General features: G+C 35.5%; 2 protein-coding genes across 3 annotated transcripts; one reads left to right on the forward strand and one right to left on the reverse strand.

Annotated features, from left to right (window-relative positions):
- Nucleotides 1-4121: 4121 nt before the first annotated feature.
- On the forward strand, nucleotides 4122-13508 carry slc43a3a (solute carrier family 43 member 3a). Of its 2 annotated transcripts, XM_051902677.1 has the most exons (13): nucleotides 4122-4231; nucleotides 5913-6620; nucleotides 6727-6856; nucleotides 7552-7598; nucleotides 7690-7766; nucleotides 7850-7942; nucleotides 8038-8177; nucleotides 9120-9259; nucleotides 9352-9492; nucleotides 10299-10406; nucleotides 10500-10686; nucleotides 10767-10887; nucleotides 12630-13508. In XM_051902677.1, the coding sequence occupies exons 2-13, from the start codon at nucleotides 6419-6421 to the stop codon at nucleotides 12771-12773; spliced, it is 1530 nt and encodes a 509-aa protein (XP_051758637.1). In that variant the 5' UTR covers nucleotides 4122-4231; nucleotides 5913-6418; the 3' UTR covers nucleotides 12774-13508. The 2 variants fall into 2 exon arrangements, with proteins under 2 accessions (XP_051758637.1, XP_051758646.1); XM_051902686.1 differs by lacking the exon at nucleotides 4122-4231 and having other exon boundaries at nucleotides 5946-6620; nucleotides 12701-13508.
- A 126-nt stretch (nucleotides 13509-13634) lies between these two features.
- cabp2a (calcium binding protein 2a) lies at nucleotides 13635-22926 on the reverse strand. Its single transcript, XM_051902912.1, has 7 exons — nucleotides 22180-22926; nucleotides 20584-20802; nucleotides 17027-17057; nucleotides 16193-16327; nucleotides 15953-16062; nucleotides 15148-15295; nucleotides 13635-13767 (listed from the first exon to the last, which is right to left on the reverse strand). The coding sequence occupies exons 1-7, from the start codon at nucleotides 22219-22221 to the stop codon at nucleotides 13742-13744; spliced, it is 711 nt and encodes a 236-aa protein (XP_051758872.1). The 5' UTR covers nucleotides 22222-22926; the 3' UTR covers nucleotides 13635-13741.
- Nucleotides 22927-23204: the final 278 nt, after the last annotated feature.

The following is a 23204-nucleotide window of genomic DNA, read 5'->3' on the forward strand; positions in this document are numbered from 1 at the left end:
AAGTAAATAAACTTGTGTTTCTCATACAATTTAGTCGTATGTAGGCTATTTATTAAACCACCCCTTTATTAACAAATCAATGTGTCACATTTATTTTATTTATCCATTATTTGCATTTACATAGTTGTTTATTTCTGCATTTTTTTATAATCAAATAATACTTGAAGCACTACTGAGGGTCTCTCAGATTGCCAGATTAAGGTTCTCCAAAGGGTTTAACCAGTAAATGGTGCCTCAAGTGTCTTTTTTAATTTTTATGTATTAATTTCATTATTCTTTTAGGTAGTTATCACGTGCATTTTCAAGATGAACTACAAAATATGAGGTCGGGTAATTTACAATTTTGACTCCAATCAATTTGGTGGAGGTCATTTTTGTTTTGTTTGATTCAAATCTTGATGGACCTTCACTTGTTACCACTACACAGAACTCACATTGCATTCAAAAACATATGAATTATTAATAGTCCATCTCATTTCTGTCTGTTTGCTCAGAAGACTTCCTGAGGTCACCAGATGGGTGTGTCACTTGAATGTTTGAGGAACAGACTATTTTAGAAATTAAATCATCACCAAAACATTGATATTGGGTGTTTGTGATAGCTGGTTCATGCTTTCAAATAAGCTTTTTAAAGGCCAATAAAATATTATCTGTTGATAAAAAAAAAAGTCTGTCTCTCTTTAAACTTGAAATTGACATACTGAAGGCAAACGTTTAAATGTTAGAAATAATCAACTAACTTCCTATATATTTATCATCTTAAACCAGAATGACTCATGATCAGTCTGTGTGGGACACTTTCATTTCAGCGTGGGAGATTACAGGAACACTGAGTTTCCCCACCCAGGAAATCAAGCTCAGCTGATATTAAATCTCAGCTGATGTTGAGAACTGACCTCGACACAACCAGTCAGTATGGGAGTTTGTGGATTGAAGCATTCAGTAGTTGAGTCAGAGTTGTCCTAGCAAGTACAGGAGCACACAGTATAGCTCCAGGTTCAAAGGTCACTCCCTTGACCCCAGGGTGCAAAAAACTTTCAGCAGCCACAACGTAGAGAATTCCACAGCTGTCCATGTGATATTGCACATCGGTGTCGGTTAAAGGTCACATGGCATATTGTTAGCCACCAAGCAGTTTAAACTAGCCCTGTAGAAAGTTAGGGAGCAGTTTAACTGAAAATCAAAGGAGGGTTAGGATCACTGCAACACCTAATATTCCATTTCTCAGGCTTTATCAAATATTTAATAATAAAGAATATGATGCAAAGCTGCTTAATTGCTATCTTTTGGGGGGTGTTTTCTTTTGGTTTACGCTTTTGGATCAGATTGATATATTACGCATCGTAAGGAATATATGTATGTAACCCCAAACTCCCCCAAAACAAACATGTAATATACAAATATCCTTTCTTTATTATGACACACTTCTACACTGATACTACCAATTTCATGCATTATTTATACTTCAGTTTTAGGCCCCAAAGTGGTCTGAGGCCCATATACAACATATACTACCATTCAAAATTTTGGGGTCAGTATGATTTTTTTTTTCTTTTGGAAAAAAGAAGAAGAAGAATACTTTTATTCAGCATTAAATTGATAAAAAGTGACAAAACAAATAAATGCGGTTCTTTTGAACTTTCTACTCATTAAAGAATCCTGAAAAAAACATCACAAATTTCAGCAACTGTTTTCACCATTGATAACAATAAGAAATGTTTCTTGAGCACTAAATCGTCATATTAGAATGATTTCTGAAGGATCATGTGACACTGAAGACTGGAGTAATGATGCTGAAAATTCAGCTTTGTCATCACAGGAATAAATCACATGCTAAAATATATTCAAATAGAAAACAGTTCTTTAAAATTGTAATACATTTTTACAATATTTCTGTACACTGTATTCAAATAAATGCAGCATTGTGAGCATAAAATCTTACCCACCTCAAACTTTTGAACGGTAGTGAAGGCCCATTTGGGTCAATTGTTTATTCTGCGTCTGCTTAGAATAGTTCCCGATGTTCTCTCGGAATGCCACAATTAAAGGTCAGAGAGGAATCCATGACCATTTCAAGGACTGACAAAAAAACAAATAAGCAAGTATTGGCAAGACAACAGCGGCCTTATACTAGTTTGCTGCTCAGTGAGATTCTTTTAACATTAAAGGGTTAGTTCACCCAAAAATGAAATTTCTGTCATTAATTACTCACCCTCATGTCATTCCAAACCCGTAAGACCTTCGTTCATCTTCAGAACACAAATTAAGATATTTTTGATGAAATCCGAGAGCTCTCTGAACCCTCCATAGACAGCAATTTAATTACCACTTTCAAGGCCCAGAAAGATAGTAAAGACATCATTAAAATAGTCCATGTGACTACAGTGGTTCAACCTTAAAGGGTTAGTTCACCCAAAAATGAAATTTCTGTCATTAAGTACTCACCCTCATGTTGTCCCAAACCTTTGTCTGTCTTCGGAACACAAATTAAGTTTCTGATCCACACATAGGCAACAACGTCATTGCACCTTTTGAGGTCCAGAAAGGTATTAAAGACTTTGATAAAATATTCAACATGACTACAGTGGCTTAACCTTAATATTATGAAGCGACGAGAATACTTTTTGGGCGCAAAAACAAAACAAAAATAACGACTTTATTCAACAAATTCGTTTGTCCCCTGTCATACTGCTAAGCTATTTTCGTTGCAGAGCTTCATAGTTTACATCCAAACGCGGGCTCGGTATTGGCCGGCTCTGGTCACATGAGCATGTGTGTGATGCTGACGCAGGACCTGGTCTGACAGGGAAAAGTAAATTGTTGAATAAAGTCATTATTTTTGTTTTGTTTTTAAGCACAAAAAGTATTCTCCTTAATGTTATGAAGCGAAGGGTTTATTTTAACGATGTCTTTACTACCTTTCTGAGCCTTGAAATTGGTTATGACATTGCTGTCTCTAGGGAGGTCAGAAAGCTCTCGGATTTTATAAAAAATATCTTAATTTGTGTTCCGAAGATGAACGAAGGTCTTACGGGTTTGGAATGACATGAGAGTGAGTAAACAATGACAGAAATTTAATTTTTTGGGTGAACTAACCCTTTAAGTGGAGAATCTTCAACACAAATAAGGAACCATTTCTGCCGTATAAATTCAAGATGTGGTGCATTTCACACATAATGCAGCCTTTCTTGAAAAAATAAATGTCTCATTTATTATAAATAATGTCTCAGGACAGAAATAGGTAGAGAATCTGGCAGGTGACATACGCCTCACCACTGAAGTAAGTTTATATTTACATCACAACATGAATGCAAACTCAGCTGCAAGGGATGACACACTAGGTGGCAAAACCAAGAAAGAGCAGATCACCAGTTTTTCACTGAGCTGACAAGAAGAGAATCCAGTGAGGTTAGGATCAGTTGCAGAATGTTTATATCTGCCAAATGTGGCAGTGTATGAAATAATTGATCAAACACTGCATGGTGGACAACAGATGACCCATGATGCTGAGCAGAGCAGGTGATCTGTGAGAGGGCTGGTTAGGGCTCTCTTGGCTCCATCTAGTGTCTATCAGAGGATACTACAGTGGGGCCTCCCTCTGTAACCTACATGATTGATCTGATGGAAAAATGTTACAAAGCAAAGGTAATTTTTGTGTTCTGTTCTTCCCAAACAAAATAATGATTTAATCAAGGAATAAATTATTGGCCAAACAATCTGAATTATATATATATATATATATATATATATATATATATATATATATATATATATTTATATATACGATAGTCAAACACTCATGATCAAACACACAAAGGCTTAATGTCAATCCACAAGAGGGAGCCAGATGGCCACAAGATTTAATTATCTATTCAACCAGGCAGGGTAGATGTAGGTCAGGAACTGCAAGTCCATTATTTAACCTTACCTGGTCATATCCTTGCCTTCACATGCTCTGCTTTCCCTTACACACCTGACACTTTGCACTGAAAAAGGGTACAAAATACAGTATATACAAACCTGTATATAATATATTTTTTGCTAAAAAAAAAATCTGTAATATTAGTTTGTGCTAGACGTTCTTGTCTACTTGTGATTACCTTTGAGTAAATTGTCCGGCTCATGAACGCGCACAAACGTGCACAGGTTTAGAACTGCTGTTCAACTCGAAACGGGAATTTACAGCGCTTCAGCAATTCCGTCATTCACATCAATGTGACAGAAGACCGTTGTGAGTAGATGTCTACGCAAACATAGTCACTTTGTATGGAGAAACTATTATTTACATTTTAATTTCGATTACTTAACTGATGCCCATACTTTGCGTATTACTGCTCAAGACTGGACTGGAAAGCCAACAGAATTAATTTCATTTTAGATGGTTTTAATTTAATTTGTTGCTATTTTATGATTATATCGGATATCGCCTGCATCTGTTATATCTTTTACATTATCCGTAAAAACGGTGGACGAGGAAAACTTGTTCTTGTTAGAGAGATTAGAGCGCGCAGACATGGTAATCTGGATTAGTCAACTGTCCACATAGAGCGCGCGCATGTGTGACATCAGTGATCAACTTTAGGTTTACTCTAATGTCACATTTCAAGAAAACTAGACACTGCAGCATCATGTCTTAACTGCTAAATCCCAATTATGTAAGGGATAGTGTACAGCCAGCCGGTGATTATCGGGGTGATCCAAGACCTCAGTTTGCATAAGGGTCTCTTTGCTATCTGGCTAAAGGTTAGCATGAGATGATTTGAGTTAAAGTCACCATGAAATCAAAACTGTTCTTTTTTTAATTGAATATTTAATATCTTTTAAAACAAAATAATTAAAAAAGAAATTCATGTGCCATGTAACGGTCACTTAGAGCATTTACAGTAATTCGAGGTAGAATGAGAACTGCGCATGTGCGTAGAGTGTTTGCGTCTGTACGAGAATGTGAAAGGTGAGCAGAAGAGATAACCGCTCTACCGACTTTGTACTTTTTTCTCTTTTATTTTCTTTTTCCTATTTGTGACCTAAGTTAAATGTTTATTTGTACCCTTTTCGTTTTATTAAACCCCGGGAAAATACGCCAGCTCTCGCCTCACGTGCATCTTTACAGCTCTACACATTTATTTTTCTCTCTGGGCAACAACATTTCAACTCTGCGTTACAGTCCTTACTGATGACGTGTTTACTGGCGTGAGGGCGGCACAACCTGTCACTCAAATGAGGTCACAGCAATAGCAAACCACAACCATCCAATCAATTCACAATGTACAAAATCAAGTCCCGCCCTACATTTTTTTTCTTTGAGAAGCCATTTCACTCGAATATACATCACAACATAAGAAAAGTCTATGCCTAATTTAAAATTACATAGGTCTATTTCTTTCTTTTTTATATATATATATCTTAAAACATAAAATATGAAATGACCTACGAACGCGGCAACAATAGCCAATTACACTTTTAATTATTGTACTATTCTGCAATTCAAGTTCATTTGTAAACTTTGCATCCATTCACATTCTCGTGTTATTGTTTTGATTGGGAATTCCCGAGCCTCTAGCCATCTATTAATATTTTATGCTAGCCATAGTTAAATTACCTATGAGCTTTTTTTATTACAGACAATATGTCTCGTGACCATAATATGGTTCTAGACTGTTATTTGCAATGCCCAAAAGTCCAAAGTGATAATGAAAGTAGCACAGGTAAATATCCAGTTTAGGGGTCATTAGCCTATTTAAAAATATTTGGTTGCCACTCAGTGCTGACCAGTTAGAATTAAGTATTTTAGAGACGTGTGGTATTGGTAGATAAAACTAGATATTAGATATGTGAATTCTTTATATTGATTACATGGAATAGTGCCTGTAAAATTTGACTTAAAACATTGCTTTGTCTGTCTCTTCTTGCAGTTTTACATAAACTTCAGACACATGCACTTTTAAAGAGGGTGAGAATTTTAGGGATAGGCCTACAAACTCAAAGGATAGTAGCATACAGAGATGATGAGGACAAACATGCATGAATGGGATCACACAAATAGCTAGCATTAATCATAATAAATTCCTCCCTGTAGTGAATCTTTATGCATGCTCCTTAAATGCTGTCAAGTTGTTTTCAACAGCAGATCTATAGCTCCCTCCTTTGAGAAGAGCACGCACAACTTAAATTTAGTTCAAACACGTGTTCAAGCTTTATCTCCACCACCATATATTGGCTTGCATGGTGTTTTTCTAGTCAAATATGAGAAAGCTGTAACACACAAACAAGAGAAATGGATCAGCGATTAGTTTAGAGAAAAAGGATAATGCATTCAAGATTATAATTAAGCTAAATAGATGTATTGACAAGCCTATACAGTGCACTTTCCTGTGGATAGTGGATAGTTCTAAAAGTGTTCCTGACCCTGACGGTGTGGATGCAGAGGATGTTGGGATGCAAGGGATCATCTGGGACAGGGGTGAGGTACAAGCTGACTCTGGCTACAGGACTGCTGGAGTGCTTGTGTTTCGCTGGAGTCGTGTTTGGCTGGGCGTCTCTCGTGTTTGTCCTCAAGACAGATGGCTACTTCAGCGATCTATGCATCAATGTGACAGATGCTAGTAGAGAACCTGGCTCAGGTGAGGTCATTTACAACAGTGGCTTTTAATGTATTAGATGGTTCACTTCATTTTATGCTTTTCATTTTTGGTCTGTGTTTACCTGCTTATCTGTTTTTCGCTTTAGATTGCAGTCTGCAAGATGAGAATTTCTCTTTGGTCTTTACCGTGGCCTCGTTCATGAACAACTTTCTCACTCTGCTCAATGGATTTGTCTTCGACCACTTTGGCACGATGGCAACGCGATTTTTGGCTATGTGAGTTAGTCCCTTGTGGGATGTAAAATAGAGATCAGGCAAGAATTAACAGAACTGCTGTGTCTCTCTGCAGTGGAGGCAAGAAGTTTATCTGATTGTGAGTGGGGTGTGCTTTAAGCAGATAGTAGAAATCATCGTGGGCGTTTGACTGGACTCCAGAAACAGGGCTTTGTGCACTGCAGCCATTAAAAAACAGCCCCTAAGTAAAATGTGTGGAGACTGCCAGAAATATCTGCAAATGTAAGCTGTTGTGTAATGTTAGTTGCCACTTGCTCTCTACAAAACTTATAAAAAGGGAAACACTAAATCACCACAATAGTATCTGAACAATAAATGGGGTTAAGGGTGTTAAATGTCACCCCTTTTTGGCATAGATCTGAACTTAAATGGTTTTAATTCATGAACGCTTTGGAATACAGGTTGGTCTCTTTTTAAACTCAGCAGATTAATGCAAAAGTGAGAGCACTTCAAAAAATGATAGTGTAAAAAAGTTATAGAAGTTTAAGTTTACTGTAAAGCAAATGTACTGAAGAAAACCTTTTTTTATATTATACAAAATATATATACTACAAAATTTGGGCTCTAAAATTGCTAAGCAAGTTGTGTTCCAAATTTTAAGTTAAGTGAACCATTGCAAATTATATTGTGTACCCTTTTTTATACCAATGTTAACTGTATAATCATTGCTGTTTTAGATTTCTTTATACCACCGGCACGTTTATTGTGGCATTGTCCAGTAAAGGTAAAGACCGACTGAAAAAAGTTAACTAATAATCACACATGACATGTGCCTATTTGATATGACTAATTTTCCTCTCTTTTTCCTCAAACAGCTCTCTCTTTTTTGCTTTTTCCTGCTCTGTCCTTCATAGCTGTGGGGGGTATTTTATTTCTGATGACAAATATTCAGGTATGTTCATGAATGATTATTTTTCAGACATGCAGTACATTAAGGCTATGCTAAATTGCTTATATTACTTACCCTCATTACAGGTGGGGAACCTCTTTGGCACTCATAGATCAACCATTATTACAGTTTATAATGGGGCCTTTGACTCTTCATCAGTTATCTTTCTTATCATTAAGGTAAGACGTACACACACACATATATATATATATATATATATATATATATATTTATTAGTCCTATGTTTTGTACCATTGTATATCCATTTCTGAAGGTGCTATATGAGAAAGGGGTCTCTCTTCACTCCTCATTCTTCTTCCTCTCGGCCTGTAATCTTATTCTTCTCCTCCGGACTCTCTTCCTTATGCCAAAATCACACATTCCTTATCCCATCCCAGAGCACTACAGATATGGGTGAGTGGAATGATAAGTGGAATATATATTAAGGTCTGGGGTCAGTAAAATTATTTCTATTATTTAACAAAGATGCATTATATCAAAAGTGACGTTTACATTGTTACGAAAGATTTCTATTTTATATAAATGCCGTTCTATTCATGGCGTGAATTGTTAACTTTCTATTCATTAAAATTATATTAAGCAGCACAACTGTTTTCAATATTGATAATAATAAGAAATGTTTCTTGAGCAGCAAATCAGCATAATAGAATGATTCTAAAGGATCATGTGACACTGAAAACTGGAGTAATGATGCTGAAGATTCAGCTTTGCCATCACAGGAATAAATCACATTTGTAATATTTCACGATATTACTGTTTTTACTGTATTTTGGTGAGAATAAAAGAGTTTCACAATCATTAAAAATCTTACTGACCCCAAACTGTAAGCAATACGCAAAATTCCGGTTTATATGAACTTTTATATTATTTGCAAAAAAAAAAAAAAAATCCATTTATGTAAAATAAATTTGATACAATATTGTAAAATATAAAAATTGTAAAATAAACATAGTATGTACTCTATATTTAGAATATACTTATAATAAAAATAGACTTAACTACATACACTCTAAAAGACAGAGTTCTAGAGGTTCTAAAAGAGGGTTTTCACAGCAATGACATAAACAATCATTTTTGGTTCCCCAAAGAACCTTTCATTGGTCAGTTCTTAAAAGAACCATTTTTCTTAGTGTGAATTATTCTTATTTTAATAATCTAAAGAGAATTTTTTCACTATAAAGAACCTTTAGAAAGGTTCCATGGATGTTAAAGATTATTCATGGAACCATTTGATGTCAATAAAGAACCTTTACTTTTAAGAGTTTATAGTACTGTACATAATTTATACTCTTAATCTTAATCCATAATAACTCAAATGCAAATCCTTATTTACAGGATGAGCTGTGCTAAATCAAATAGCTACAATGTTGAGCAGTACGAGGCAAACCAAGAGCTGAGTTCAGACAGAGGCAGAGGTGTAGATGATGAGCCACTGGAAACTGACTCACTACAGCTAACAGACAACTCTGAGAAAGGTGCTGCTTGGCCACCATAGATCTTACTTTGGTAGAAAATGAGAGAAACAAGATTGCCGACTGAAATAATGTTTCTTATTTTTTTTCTATAGACAGTTTTATGAGCTGTGTTCTTTCCTGGCTCTTCCTGTGGCACCTCATATGGCTGTCAGTCATGCAGCTTCGCCATTATTTCTTCATTGGAACTCTGAATCCAATGCTGAACAGACTGGCCAAACAAGACCCAGTCATTGGTAAATAAATAGATTTTGCACCATGGCCCATAAACTATTATATTTTAATATATTCAATATTTATACATTTTAAATATGTGTGTATATACACTGCTGGTCAAAAGTGAATCATTCAAATGTTTAATATTTTTGTTCACAAAGGCTGCATATTTATGTGTTCAAAAATACAGCAAAGTAATATTGTGAAATATTATTACAATTTAAAATAACTGTTTAAATTGTAATATATTTAATCCTTTAATGGCAAAGCTGAATTTTCAGCATTATTACTTCAGTCTTCAGTGTCACATGACACTTCAGAAATCATTATGATCAAGAAACATTTCTTGTTATTATCAATGTTGAAAACAGTTTTTGCTGCTTAATGTTTTTGTGGAAACCGTGATATACTGTATATATTAAATTAGTTAATATATTAAATATATATAAATTAAATACAAATTTCAGTCAGTGACATTTCAAACAATGAATATTTCTGGAAATATCCCATATGCTGTGTGTGATCATTTTTATGGGTATTTTTTTACTGAAAAAAAGAGAAATTTATTATTAAAAACTATACTTACAACAGATTTAATGAATTGAATTTAATTTTAATTCTACTTAAATTACAAAATCTAATTACAATTCTGCATCTTCTTTGCTACACCAGTTCAAATTCAAGAATTTAATTGGATTTTGTTCAGTTGTCAATACAATTCTGAATGGTAACACACCTGATAGGATAATTTTCAAAAGCCTTACTGTGATAGGTGCAGAACTTATAGGTTATGACTATGGTTTCTTTATCTCTTTTTCATTCTCAGTGAGTGAGTACACCAATGCGTTTGCTTTCACCCAGCTCTGTGGAGTTCTCTGTGCTCCCTGGAACGGCCTGCTAATGGACAGACACAAAAGAAAACCCCTAGGCTCAGGTTAGTAAGCAGAGAAATGTGAAGATCTGACTTCTAACAACACACATTTACCCGAGATCCATTTTTCTTTCTCATTCCCACATCTTTTTGCAGGCGTGTCTGAACGGGAAGCAGACCTGCGCTCGTCCGTTCTGTCTCTCCTCCTCACCTCTCTGCAGTGCCTCTTGTTCTCCATCTGTGCAAGCATTCCGTTCCTCCCTCTCCAGTATATGACATTCATCCTTCAGGTCCTTAACCGCTCCTTTCTGTATGGAGGGAATGCTGCATTCATCAGTATAGCGTAAGTAAATGGGTTATATATAAATTTCTCAATTGTCGCTAGGCTGGCAGACTGAGTGCAATGAATCTGAATTCCTACAGGTTTCCAGGCCGCCATTTTGGAAAGCTGTATGGGCTAGTGATGTCCCTATCAGCTGTGGTGTCATTGCTGCAGTATCCCTGCTTCGCCCTCAACAAAGTTCTTGGAGGAGACCCCTTCTATGTAAATCTCTCATTTCCACACCACAATGTCAACTTGAAAAGAGCTTATATACATACAGTGGCCCCAAAAGTATTTGGACACTTTGGCACACAAAAAACAATGAATCAAAACAATGACATTAGGTTAAATAAATATATAGCACAAGCAAAACATTTCACAAAAAGAGGTTTTAAATGGTAAAACAATATACTGAGATACTGTTGTGTTCAAAATGAACACAAAAAGTATTGTCACACTTCCTGGTTCACAAATGTTATCGGAACATGTCCATTGATGTGAACTTAGTTCTGAGAAAAGGTCTAGCATAATTTCTATGCAGATTGCAGATAGTTTATCTAATGTAATGAAATTCATAAATTATAAGTGTGTCCATTTAAGGTTTAAAATAGTTTTTGGGGCCACTAGATGTTGATGCTTATGGAAGCCAATTTCTGCCAAAAAAAAATCATGCTTTGGTAAATCATAATTATGACATACAAAGTCATAATCATGACACAAAAAGTAATTTTTTTCTGTCATAATTATGATTTTATGTTGGAATTATGGCTTTTTATCTCAATTTCTACTTTTTGTCATAATTATGACTTTTACCCCATAATTATGACTTAGTATGCTGTCAAAAATGATTTTTCGAAATACTGAAATACTATTTCAGTTTTTATACTTCAATATTTCCATTTTTAAAGGGTTAGTTCACTCAGAAATGAAAATAATGTCATTTATTACTTACTCTCATGTCGTTCCACACCCGTAAGGCCTTCATTCATCTTCGAAACACAAATTAAGATATTTTTGATTAAATCTGATGGCTCAGTGAGGCCTGCATTCAAAGCAATGACATTTCCTCTCTCACGATCCATAAAGGTACTAAAAACATATTTAAAACAGTTCATGTGAGTTCAGTGGTTCTACCTTAATATTATAAAGCAACGAGAATAATTTCTGTGCACCAAAAAAACAAAATAACGACTTTTCAACAATATAGTGATGGGCCGATTTCAAAACACTGCTTCGGAGCTTTACGAATCGAATCAGTGACTCGGATCTCCTATCAAACGGCTAAACTGCTGAAATCACGCGACTTTGGCGCTCCGAGTCACTGATTCGATTCGCAAAGCTCTGAAGCAGTGTTTTGAAATCGGCCCATCACTATATTGTTGAAAAGTCGTTATTTTGTTTTTTTGGCACACAAAAATGTTTTTGTCGCTGTATAATATTAAGGTAGAACTGTCTCAATTTGTGTTCCGAAGATTAACGAAGGTCTTACAGGTGTGGAACGACATGAGGGTGAGTAATTAATGACATTATTTTCATTTTTGGGTGAACTAACCCTTTAATTAATGTGTTACTTGCTGTTTGTGAAATTTACTAGCAATTTCTGAGTGAAAATAGTTTCTACACCAATATTTTTTCAGTGTATCTCATAATTTTGAATTTTTATGTCATTAATTATGACTTTTCATGTCCAAGCATGATTTTTTTTCATTTTTGTGTCAGAAATGGGCTTCCATACAATACCTGTGACTAGATTATATGGTTAAATACTCGTATACCAAAAAAGCCTATAAAAAGTGAGTTCTTCACATCAGATGTGAAATCCATACAAAAGATCCCCATAAAAATTCCAGCAGCATTTGCTTAAATATTAAACTATTATTAATTATTCCAGTGTAAATTGGACATAATCATTAACTTTTTCACAGCTTTAACTGTAATCAGTAAATGATATTGTATTTCTGTAGGTGAACATCATCCTGACTGTCCTGACTCTACTGGCCTTCATTCATCCTGTCTATGTGTTTCTTCACTGCAGAGAACTGGCAAAACAGAGAGAGAATTCACAGAGCATTCTAGAAGCCTCGATACAGGAAGTATCAATGTATTAATTCAAATCACTTCATCTACAGAAGTACTTGATTATGCATATGATTGTGCAGCTCTGTCCTGGCCTTAGCTTTTTGTAAATAACAAAGGGAATAGTAATAAGCATTGTCTTTGTGTATTCTCAACTTTTTACCACCATTTTAGAGATTCAAATGCTCAGAAATAAGAGTTAACAGTCAGAGATTTAAACGAATTCCATTTAATTATATTAGTTATTGAATATTTACAATCTTCATGAATACAGAAAATAACAATAAAAATATTTAACTATTTTTTATAGTTCAGTGTTGTTGGCAAGAACAGATAGTTAGAAAAAAACATTGGTTTAAACACAAACATATGCAAAGAGAGATCACATGGGTGTCAGAAACAGGTTTTTACAAGGGATCTCCAGGTAATTGTGTTTAATAATTCCAGACTCTTCCGGAGTTTTATGATATCCAGTTTTGCATGCTAAAATCCTGTTCCCACAGGGAAAGCATTAACACAGTCCTAAAAGCATCATACAGGAACTCTAGACCCATTAGCCAGTGGTTTACTTTCTAAAACACACATAATACTGATTTATATCTGCCTTTGCATTGTCAGTCCACAATGACCATGTACATCTCATATACAATTTTCAGTAGTTAAAATTTTTATAGCATGCTTTTATAGAAAATGTGTGCTACAGACTGTCTGTACCCTTACAATTCTGAACAGATGATGAAACTTCTTTAATAAATGAGTTAATTTGTTGTGGTCTTTTGTTCAATTTGATTTTAGGTCATGGTTAGTTGGTTGTAACACAGTTTTCCTTTTTTTTTGGTCATAAAAACAAGCCAATGTGTGAAATAAAGTTCTCTGTATGGAGAAAGAGTATGGTTTAATTACATAAGGTATTTAATTAAAGGAGACGCATAGTATTTCACTTTTCACATTAGAAGTTGGCAAACTGATTGTTCTCTCCCTTTGTCATGTGTCCTCTAAGTTAGCGAGACATCATTCGGACAAACTCTGTGGAGGGTAAGGTGAAAAACAGTTAGTTTGTCCATGCAAAACAAACAACAACTTCTACAGAAAGTTGAACTTTATTTTATACATTATGTGCAAGTCATTTCAGTTTTAATAAATGGTCTTTTTGGCCTGGGGAGTAAGTTTTATTAAAAGTGCTTTTTTATATCATAAGATCAGGGAATATGTGTTTTCTCATTTAAATATAATGGTATGCAATGTCATTCATAAAACATAATGTAGTAAACAGAAATAATAAGAGACGAACAGTTTCCTATTCAACCTTCAATCCGTTGAATTATCATAGTACTTCTTCAGGTTTGCAAATGTCTTTGCAGAGCATCCTCTTACAACTGGTCTAGTGTGGATCTACATTGTCCAATATATATTTATCTATCTACATGACATAGAATATATATATATATATATATCTATTCATATAGAAATTCTTAAATTATTAAGACATTTTTGATATACTAGTGGGTGCAGGACACTATAGTTCATTTATGTAAGTGAGGATAGCTAAATAAAGTAAACTGTGACATATTATACCCAAAATTCTTCATACAGTGGACTACCAGTAAAACTGATCAAAATTTGGAACCAAAAATTATTCAGACACTTTGACCTGACCATGTTTTGCTTAAGTGTTATCTGTCATAATTAAGATTAATTTTCTCTGACACAGTTTAACTCTGAGATCTTGTCATATTTTATTACTATTTTTTTAAACTATAGTGAATAAACTGTATTAATGAATGAAATGTTCAAGGTGTCTGAATAAATTTTGGTTTCACTGTATATATATATGTCATGACAACTCTCGGAGTGTTTGGCATGGTAATGGATATGACAATGTTGATATGTTTGGTCTTGGTGGAATAGATCTGCTACGCTTCTGCTGCTGCTGCTGCTTTTATTGCTGCTGCTGCTGCTACTGCTGAGCAAGTATGGGACTTGCTACTGCCAATACATACACAACATGCTGCTGTGAACATGCAAGACATGCTGCTGTACAATATAGCGTACATGAATTACCCGTAGCAGATCTATACAGGTGGAGCTGGGGAAGGTGGAGGGTTTCTGAAAGCACTGCTACCCAAGTATTTTGAAGGTGGAGCACGCAAGCTCATTGGCTACTGAATACACAGGAACCAATCAGCTGTGCCCTATAGATAATGATGTGATTACAAGCAGGTTGAGTTAAAGGACATATTAGCCTGTGCCATCTAGAGTTTCATGACAGAACTTTGTGTGTGTGTGTCTGTATATATATATATATATATAAAACACAAATATAGGCTATATAAAGATTTACCTGAATATACGTGAAAGAATCAGTTCAAAATTCAAGAATCTATAGAGAACAATTCCAATTCTAACCTTCAAAGTCAACCAGCCCGTCTCCGTTGAGGTCAACATCCCTGAGGATCTCATCAATCTCTCTGTGGTTGAGCTGCTCTCCCATCAGTTTTTTCATGGCTTCCCTCAGTTCAGCCAGACTGATCTGACCATCACCATTGGAATCAAACTGAGAGAAAAAGATCAATTAAAAGATTAGTTTACAGAAAATAGTGTGACTTCAGAAGACTTGGGAATACAGCAGGCTAAACAATTCATTGATTACTATGGTGCTTTTTAGTGATTTTCTGCTATAGATTTTAAAGTCTAACATGTCTACACTTGGACGTGAACAGCATGCCTTAAAGTAATAAAAAATGACAGGAAATACACTTATAATGTTAATTTTTTAAAATAAAGGCTGTTTTTTTTCCTTAAACTTCTTATTCATCATCCTGAAAAAAATGATCACAGTTTCCACAAAAATATTAAGTGTCACAACTGTTTCCAACATTGATAATAATAAGAAATGTTTCTTGAGCAGCAATATTATAATGATTTCTGAAGGATCATGTGACACTGAAGACTGGAGTAATGATGCTGACAATTCAGCTTTGCCCTCAGAGGAATAACATACAATAACTGTAAATAGAAAACAGTTATTGTAACAGTTAAATTGTAATAATATTTCACAGTATTACTGTTTTTCTGTAAGTTTGATCAAATAAGCGCAACCTTGGTGAGTATAAGCGACACAAAACATTTCAAAGATACTAAACATTAAGGCCTGTTATTATAAAGGTATATGTAAATACAGTTATTGTTTTCAAAAGCATGGAACACCAACCTCTCTAAAAGCATCTCTCAGTTCTTTCACTCCGATCATGTCTGCAGTCTCAGCCAACATCTTTGGGCCCATCAGGTCTACAAAGTCCTCGAAGTCCACTCTACCGCCACCTAGTGAACAAACACACGATCATTTAAGAAGTATCATAAATACGAGTGGTTCAGATATTTATGCTCCTCTGAGTCTGTTCTTGAGTATAACTGAGATAATTAAGTATACAATGATAAGTTTTCCACTCACAGATTTGCTGACTGAGTTCAATCAGCTCCATCTCTGTGGGCATGTAGCCCATCGTCCTCATGCATTCACCCAGATCCTTACAGCTAATGAAGCCGTCCTTATCTTTGTCAAACTCTCTAAAGGCTTCTTTCAGCTCTGAAGGCAAAGAAAGATTGAGAGAGAGAGAATCTTCCTCACTTTTTGTTGACATTAATACGTAATCTGGCAGTAAGAGGATTCTGAAGGATAAAGGTACGGCACTCATTTCGTTTGTTGAAGGAATAGTTCATCCAAAATTACTTACACTTATGCAATTGCAAAGCAGTAGCCAATGCTTTTCTTCCATAGAACACAAAAGGAGACAATGAAATCTACTAAGAGTCTATCAAGCTCAGCGGTCCATAAGTTTTCTAAGGTGTAAGAGCAGACTGAAATGTAATCAGTTCAGTTAAAAATTAATTTAAATCACAGCTGTTTTCAAGACAGTAAAAAAACCTTGCTGTTTTTTTTTTATTTTTATAAATATGGGGAAATGTGAATGAGAGCTGTGGAACATTTTCTGAATTTCTCCTTCTGTGTTCCGCAGAACAAAGAAAAGGCTTGGAAAGACATGAGTGTGAGTGAATGATTTTCATTATTTGGGTGAATTTATTCCTTTAAATGTATCTTACCAAGGGATTTAGAGGAGACTGAAGGTAGATTTTTATATATAAACAGAGAGAGGTAATGGTAAGAATCCATGTGGAAAGAGGGAGAGAAGTCACTAAGTGAAGGAATTGTATTATTTTGGTTGGTGGGTGGGTTTATCGCTCTTAATGAAATAAAGCATATCAGTGATGTTAGATATTTCTGTACCTTCAATTTCCTCTGGCCGTAGATCTCTGTCCTGTAGTGAGTACAGATTTCAAAGAGACATGCAGAGACAAACTATTAGGACAAACACATAATCACGTAGACAGGCACATATATATACATAAACACACACACACACACACACACACACACACACACAATGATTTATTCATCCAATGTTATGGATTCACATCACAAATGCATTGGGCACAAATGCATTGGACTGTGCTTGTTGAATTGTCACTCAAAGTACATTGTACCAGCGAGCCTCGCGCACACCTGTCATTGTCGCCGAAGGCAACCATCTGCACACCGTTGCATGAACACGTGGGTGAATGAATGGAGCATGAGGCTCTGATTACTGGTAAAATCACAGGTAAAAACAAAGGGAGCGCCTGCATATAAAATGAGCTTCACACATAATATTAATGTAGCCTATAGTATCTTCTCTTCTCCTTTCCAGGGAATGATTAATCTGATCCTGAATGACCATTATGACATGTTCTTTTCGAAAAAGTCCACAAAACCCAACAGGTATAAAGCCCATTTTGGACATATGCCTCCCTCATTCACCACAATATGAAAATGCATAATTAAAATATTTTTTGGGGGGGCCAATGGTAATATTAACGAGCTTATGATATAATTATGGATTTAATATGATGTTCTTCTATGATTTTAACAAAATATTTCCTAATTAATATTTTTCTTAGTGTAAATAAGGTTCATTTTGTGCAGTTTAGTAATCACCCCTTGATAATATTGAGGTCCTGAAGCAAAACCGACCAAGAATCACAGTGTTATGATATTATAGATTATATCTGAAGTTATCCAAGGATAGAAAAGCAAACACATGGGATTGCGTGTCGTCAGATATTCATATTCGTGGAAATGGAGAAACTCAGTCATTAAAACATTATCAGCATAACTCCAAATAAAAAAAAAAAAAAGAACGAGCAGAGCGATGAAGTCTAATCTGAATCAACATTTACACATTACATAAGTAAGATAATAACAAATGGTAGAGTGATTTAGATTTTGATCTGATTGACTGAGCCTGTGTTTTGGCAGTGGCCAGCCAGAACATATTCACACAGCTGGGGAGTATTTAGGCTGATTACTACCATGAGTTGGCAAGCATGATGAAAGCAGCAGTAGGATAAGGTCACTATGGTGAACAGATTACAAGAGTCCGGGTTGCCAGGCATCAAATGGAGTTTACTGTTTCTTGTTTTTTGCAAAAATCAGGTATGCACTCATATAACATACATACAATGTATAGTTTTTACATAGCCTGTTCAACACAGACCCTATCCTGAGTGTCACACATCCTCAGCCTACTATAATCAGATAAGACTTTAGAATAAATTACTTTATTATTTGCGAAAAAAGGCTTAAGCTAAATAAATAAATATGTCAAAAATGGGGAAATTTTCCATCAGTTCTGTCTTTGCAGCAATTTCTGCAGCTTACACCCAGAGTTTCTATCCACACAAAAAGGATTCTGGGATTATCAGACAGATGTAGACATTGATACGAAACATTAAGCTACTATGAAACTACGCAGTTGTTCTTTTTCTCCTAGTGTTTTTGTATTTTTATCCACATCCACCCACCAGATTAACATAAGGATCCGATAGTACCAACTACCATTGGTAGGTGAAAAATCTAAATTTCACCTCTTTTTGCAAAGTAATGCATAATGATAGTCTTTTTCTGGTCCAACAAAAACATTAGAGGTTATACCAAGATTCCCCCATAAGTAAAAAAGAACATTATGCTAATGGCATATATATATACATATCGACAGCAGAAGGATATTACACTGTCTCAGTCCCATTAATCAATACTGTAGGGTACAGGATCTAAATTACGATCTTCAAAACAACCTATTTCTTTTTCTACTTCACTGGTTTTCACATTCAGGTATATATATATTGCCAAAAGTATTGGGACACCCCTCCAAATCATTGAATTCAGGTGTTCCAATTACTTCCATGACCACAGGTGTATAAAATCAAGCACCTAGGCATGCAGACTGCTTCTACAAACATTTGTGAAAGAATGGGTCGCTCTCGGGAGCTCAGTGAATTCATGCGTGGTATCGTGATAGGTTGCCACCTGTGCAATAAGTCTATTCGTGAAATTTCCTCACTACTAAATATTCCACGGTCAACTGTTAGTGGTATCATAACAAAGTGGAAGTAATTGGGAACAACAGCAACTCAGCCACGAAGTGGTAGGCCACGTAAAATCACAGAGTGGGGCATTTTGGACAATTTCATGCTCCCAACTTTGTGGGAACAGTTTGGGGATGGCCCCTTCCTGATCCAACATGACTGCGCACCAGTGCACAAAGCAAGATCCATAAAGACATGGATGAGCGAGTTTGGTGAGGAGGAACTTGACTGGCCTGACAGAGTCCTGACCTCAACCCAATAGAACACTTTTAGGATGAATTAGAGCGGAGACTCGAGCCAGGCCTTCTCGCCAACATCACTGCCTGACCTCACAAATGCGCTTCTAGAAGAATGGTCAAAAATTCCCATAAACACACTCCTAAACCTTGTGGAAAGCCTTCCCAGAAGAGTTGAGGCTGTTATAGCTGTAAAGGGTGGGCCAACTCCATATTAAACCCTACAGATTATGAATGGGATGTCATTAAAGTTCATGTGCACGTAAAGGTAGGTGTCCCAAAACTTTTGGCAATATCAGACACCTGCAAAGGACCACATGGTTGTGAAGCAAAGTTACTAACTCTCTCTTAACTATTTGAAAAATTCATGTTTTCACTTGCTCATACGCATGTCCCGAAACATCAGGTCATTCGGTACGACCGCTATAAAACATGGAAAATGTTGTAATATTTTAAAAACTTGTACTAAATATAAAATGTTTAATTGTCCTTTTTCTAGCTAGCTAGATATCAGCCTGTTAGCACTGTTTGAAAATATCGTCATTCGGTATAACCAAAAGTGTCATTCGGTAAAACAGAAATTTTGGTTAAACCGAATGACTTTTTTGGTGACAAATTTTGTCCGTCTTGTAAAAAATGACAAAAGCAGTGATAATTGATTATAAAAACCACATAATCTCATTAACACTTAATAAAACTTCAAAATTAACTATATCTTCATTAGGTTTTTTTTTTTTACACTTTTAAAAACCTTATTCATCAATGACCCACATATTTTAGTATTATTTAGACATCATGATCTAAAAATGACTGGTTCTAAGTTGTATAACAGATTGCATTTATGTCTATTATGGTCACTTTAATGTGAAGTGTTAGTTTTAAGTCCTTTAAATTTATATAACCATACATTCTTACAAAAGCTGTATGAAGGACTTGGCAACATAAAAAATTGCGCAGCATCCTCTAGAATCAGGAATGTGATATGATGGGTCATTATGGAAGTAATGGGGAGGAATGGGGGATTTGACTGAAGATGGAAAAGACAAACAATAATTATATGATTCCCTAATGGAATTCTGACACTGATTTTCTCCTGACCATGCATTGTTTAAGAATGGTGTTTAAGGTAAGTGTATGTACATACGAGTTGAGCCTGAGCGAAGCTCTGTCGGAGGAAGATGCAGGCGGGGCCCACAATGTTGTGTAGCATGGTACAGTTCTGAACCAGTGCACTTATCGGCTCCTCAAACTGCTGACCGTCCCCTAACTCTTCATCATCTTCATCCTCCGCTGCCGCATCACCGCTGCCTCCTAACATGGCGGTTGCCAATGGCAGCCCGCTGCCTTCCAGGGGCGGGCTCCCCTTTGCAAGGAACCATTTCATTATGCACCAAACAAAAATTCACAGTCTGACAAGTTCTAAAGCTGAAAATGTTACACTGCTGTATGTGGTGAAATTATCTGTCAAAAAAACATCCTGCTGATGTCTATACTATAAAATTACATTAAGTTAAAGGGATAGTTCTCCGAAAAATGTCAGTCTTTCTTCCGTGGAACACAAAAGGAGTTTAGCAGAATGTTCGACCTGTTCTCCTCTCCATATACTGTAATGAAAGCGGATGGGGACCAGGGGTGGACAAGCTTCAAAACAGCTTCAAAAAAGCATCATAAATGTGGTGCATATGAAGTGTGCTCTATATTCCAAACCTTCTAATGTCACATGATTGCTTTGTGTGAGAAAAAGTCATTTTAAATTATTTGAATTCTAACTTATTTACTGGAAATCTTAAAAATCTAGCTTGACATGCATGGTCATTATTGTAATAGTGCAGCTTGGACATTCTGCTATAAATATGCATGGATGAAAGAAAGTCATATTTGGAACAACATGAATTGTGAGAAATAATGACTGAATATTTTCAATTTATCACTTCATAGACACTACCGTTCAAAAGTTTGTCTCAGTACGTTTTTTTCTTTTCTTTTTTTTTTAAAGAAATTAATACTTTTATTCAGGAAGGATGCATTAAATTAATCACAATGATGAAAATAAAGACATTAAGAATTATTATTAAAAATATTTCTATTTTTAAACAAGAGAAGTTCTTTTGAACTTTTTGTTCATCAAAAAAATCTTGAAAAAAAGTATCAAGGTTTCCACAAAAATAAAAAAAGTATCAAGGTTTCCACAAAAATATTAAGTACCACAATCATTTTCAACTTTGTTTACATATAGTAAGAAATATTTACTGAGCACTAAATCAGCAAAATTATTTCTGAAGGATCATGTGACACTGAATGCGTGAGTAATTGTTGCTGAAAATTCAGCTTTGCCATCACATAAATATGTTATAAAATAAATTAAAATAGAAAACGGTTGTCTTAAATTGTAAAAATATTTCACAATATTACATTTTTTTCCCTGTATTTTTTATTAAATAAATGCAGCCTTGGTGAGCATAAGAGATTTCTATCAAAAACATTGAAAAAATCTTACCAACCCCAAACTTTTAAGTTCAGTGAACTATCCCTTTAAGTTTGTACACTAAGTATTGCTACTGAATTCACACAGTTGATTAAAAATAGCTTATTTATCGCACATACTTTATACCAAAGGCCAAATAAGCATGAATAATAATTTTATAAATCAGTCTCACTAAACTACAACTTCCAAAAAACAGTAATCTACAGACTACATCTACATCCTTTTTAAAAGTTAATTTAAAAACAGATATCTTACCTTCTTCATACTGCTTCTTTTAGATGGTTTTGCTCCCATCATTTGTATTTCTCTAATTCTCACTGCTCCAACTCTTTCTTGTCATCTCTGTCCCTCCCTCTGTCTCTGTCTCTCCCCCTCCCTCTTTATCACTCTCTCTTGGTTCCTGTCCTCAGATTATTACATAAACTTTGCGACATACGATCCCCGTCGTCAGAATATCCCAAGAGGAGGGCGGAGTTGCTTAAACAAGAGGTGATGGGTAGTGATGTTAAAACCACTAAAAACAGTCACGTCATGCTTTGAGATCAGTGAGACCTGTTCCCTCAGCCAGAAACGGTATTTCCAGGATTTTCTGAGCGCTCTAATCCTGATGCTCTCGAATCTTGCATCTGTTGTCTGTTTTCTCTCTCACTGCATGTTCTTTCCTCCCCTTTGTTTCTTTTGCCATGTTATTTCACATCCTCATTTTGCCTTGTGACCGACTTTAATCGCACTGCAAGTGAATGTTCTGGCACAGTACAAAATAGGAAGGGATGGAGGGATGAGGACAGAAATGGAGAGAGAGAGAGAACGAATGATGGGCCAGGCAGGGGTGGTAAAGGTCTTCATAATCCGCCGCTTTTCAGATTACATGGTGAGTGCATTGCAGCTGGCAGTGCTGATAAGGGAATGTAGGATTGTAGAAAGATTGTAGAGAGCAGGTAGAGAGCCATCAGATGGTTTTAAGAAAGGGGATGAGCCACAGTGTCAGGGGTCGGTGGTCAAATGGATGGGTGGATGAAGCCAAATCAGTACTTATTATACATGTCTGTAAAAAGGACAGGAAAAATGACAAGAATATATTAGCAAACAGCACTAGAGATGGAGTGTAGCTGTCACCAGGGCCATGCACAGACATATGGAGGGGCACCCCTCTTATAAATATTTATAAAAAATAAAGTTACATACTGTTGATCATCTTTTAATTAATTACACTATTTGAAATTAGTACAAACAAAATCCATCTTACCATTTATCAAAATCCATTTACACTTCAATTACAA

The sequence above is a fragment of the Ctenopharyngodon idella genome, chromosome 1, assembly GCF_019924925.1.
Source record: "Ctenopharyngodon idella isolate HZGC_01 chromosome 1, HZGC01, whole genome shotgun sequence".
Taxonomy (NCBI): domain Eukaryota; kingdom Metazoa; phylum Chordata; class Actinopteri; order Cypriniformes; family Xenocyprididae; genus Ctenopharyngodon; species Ctenopharyngodon idella.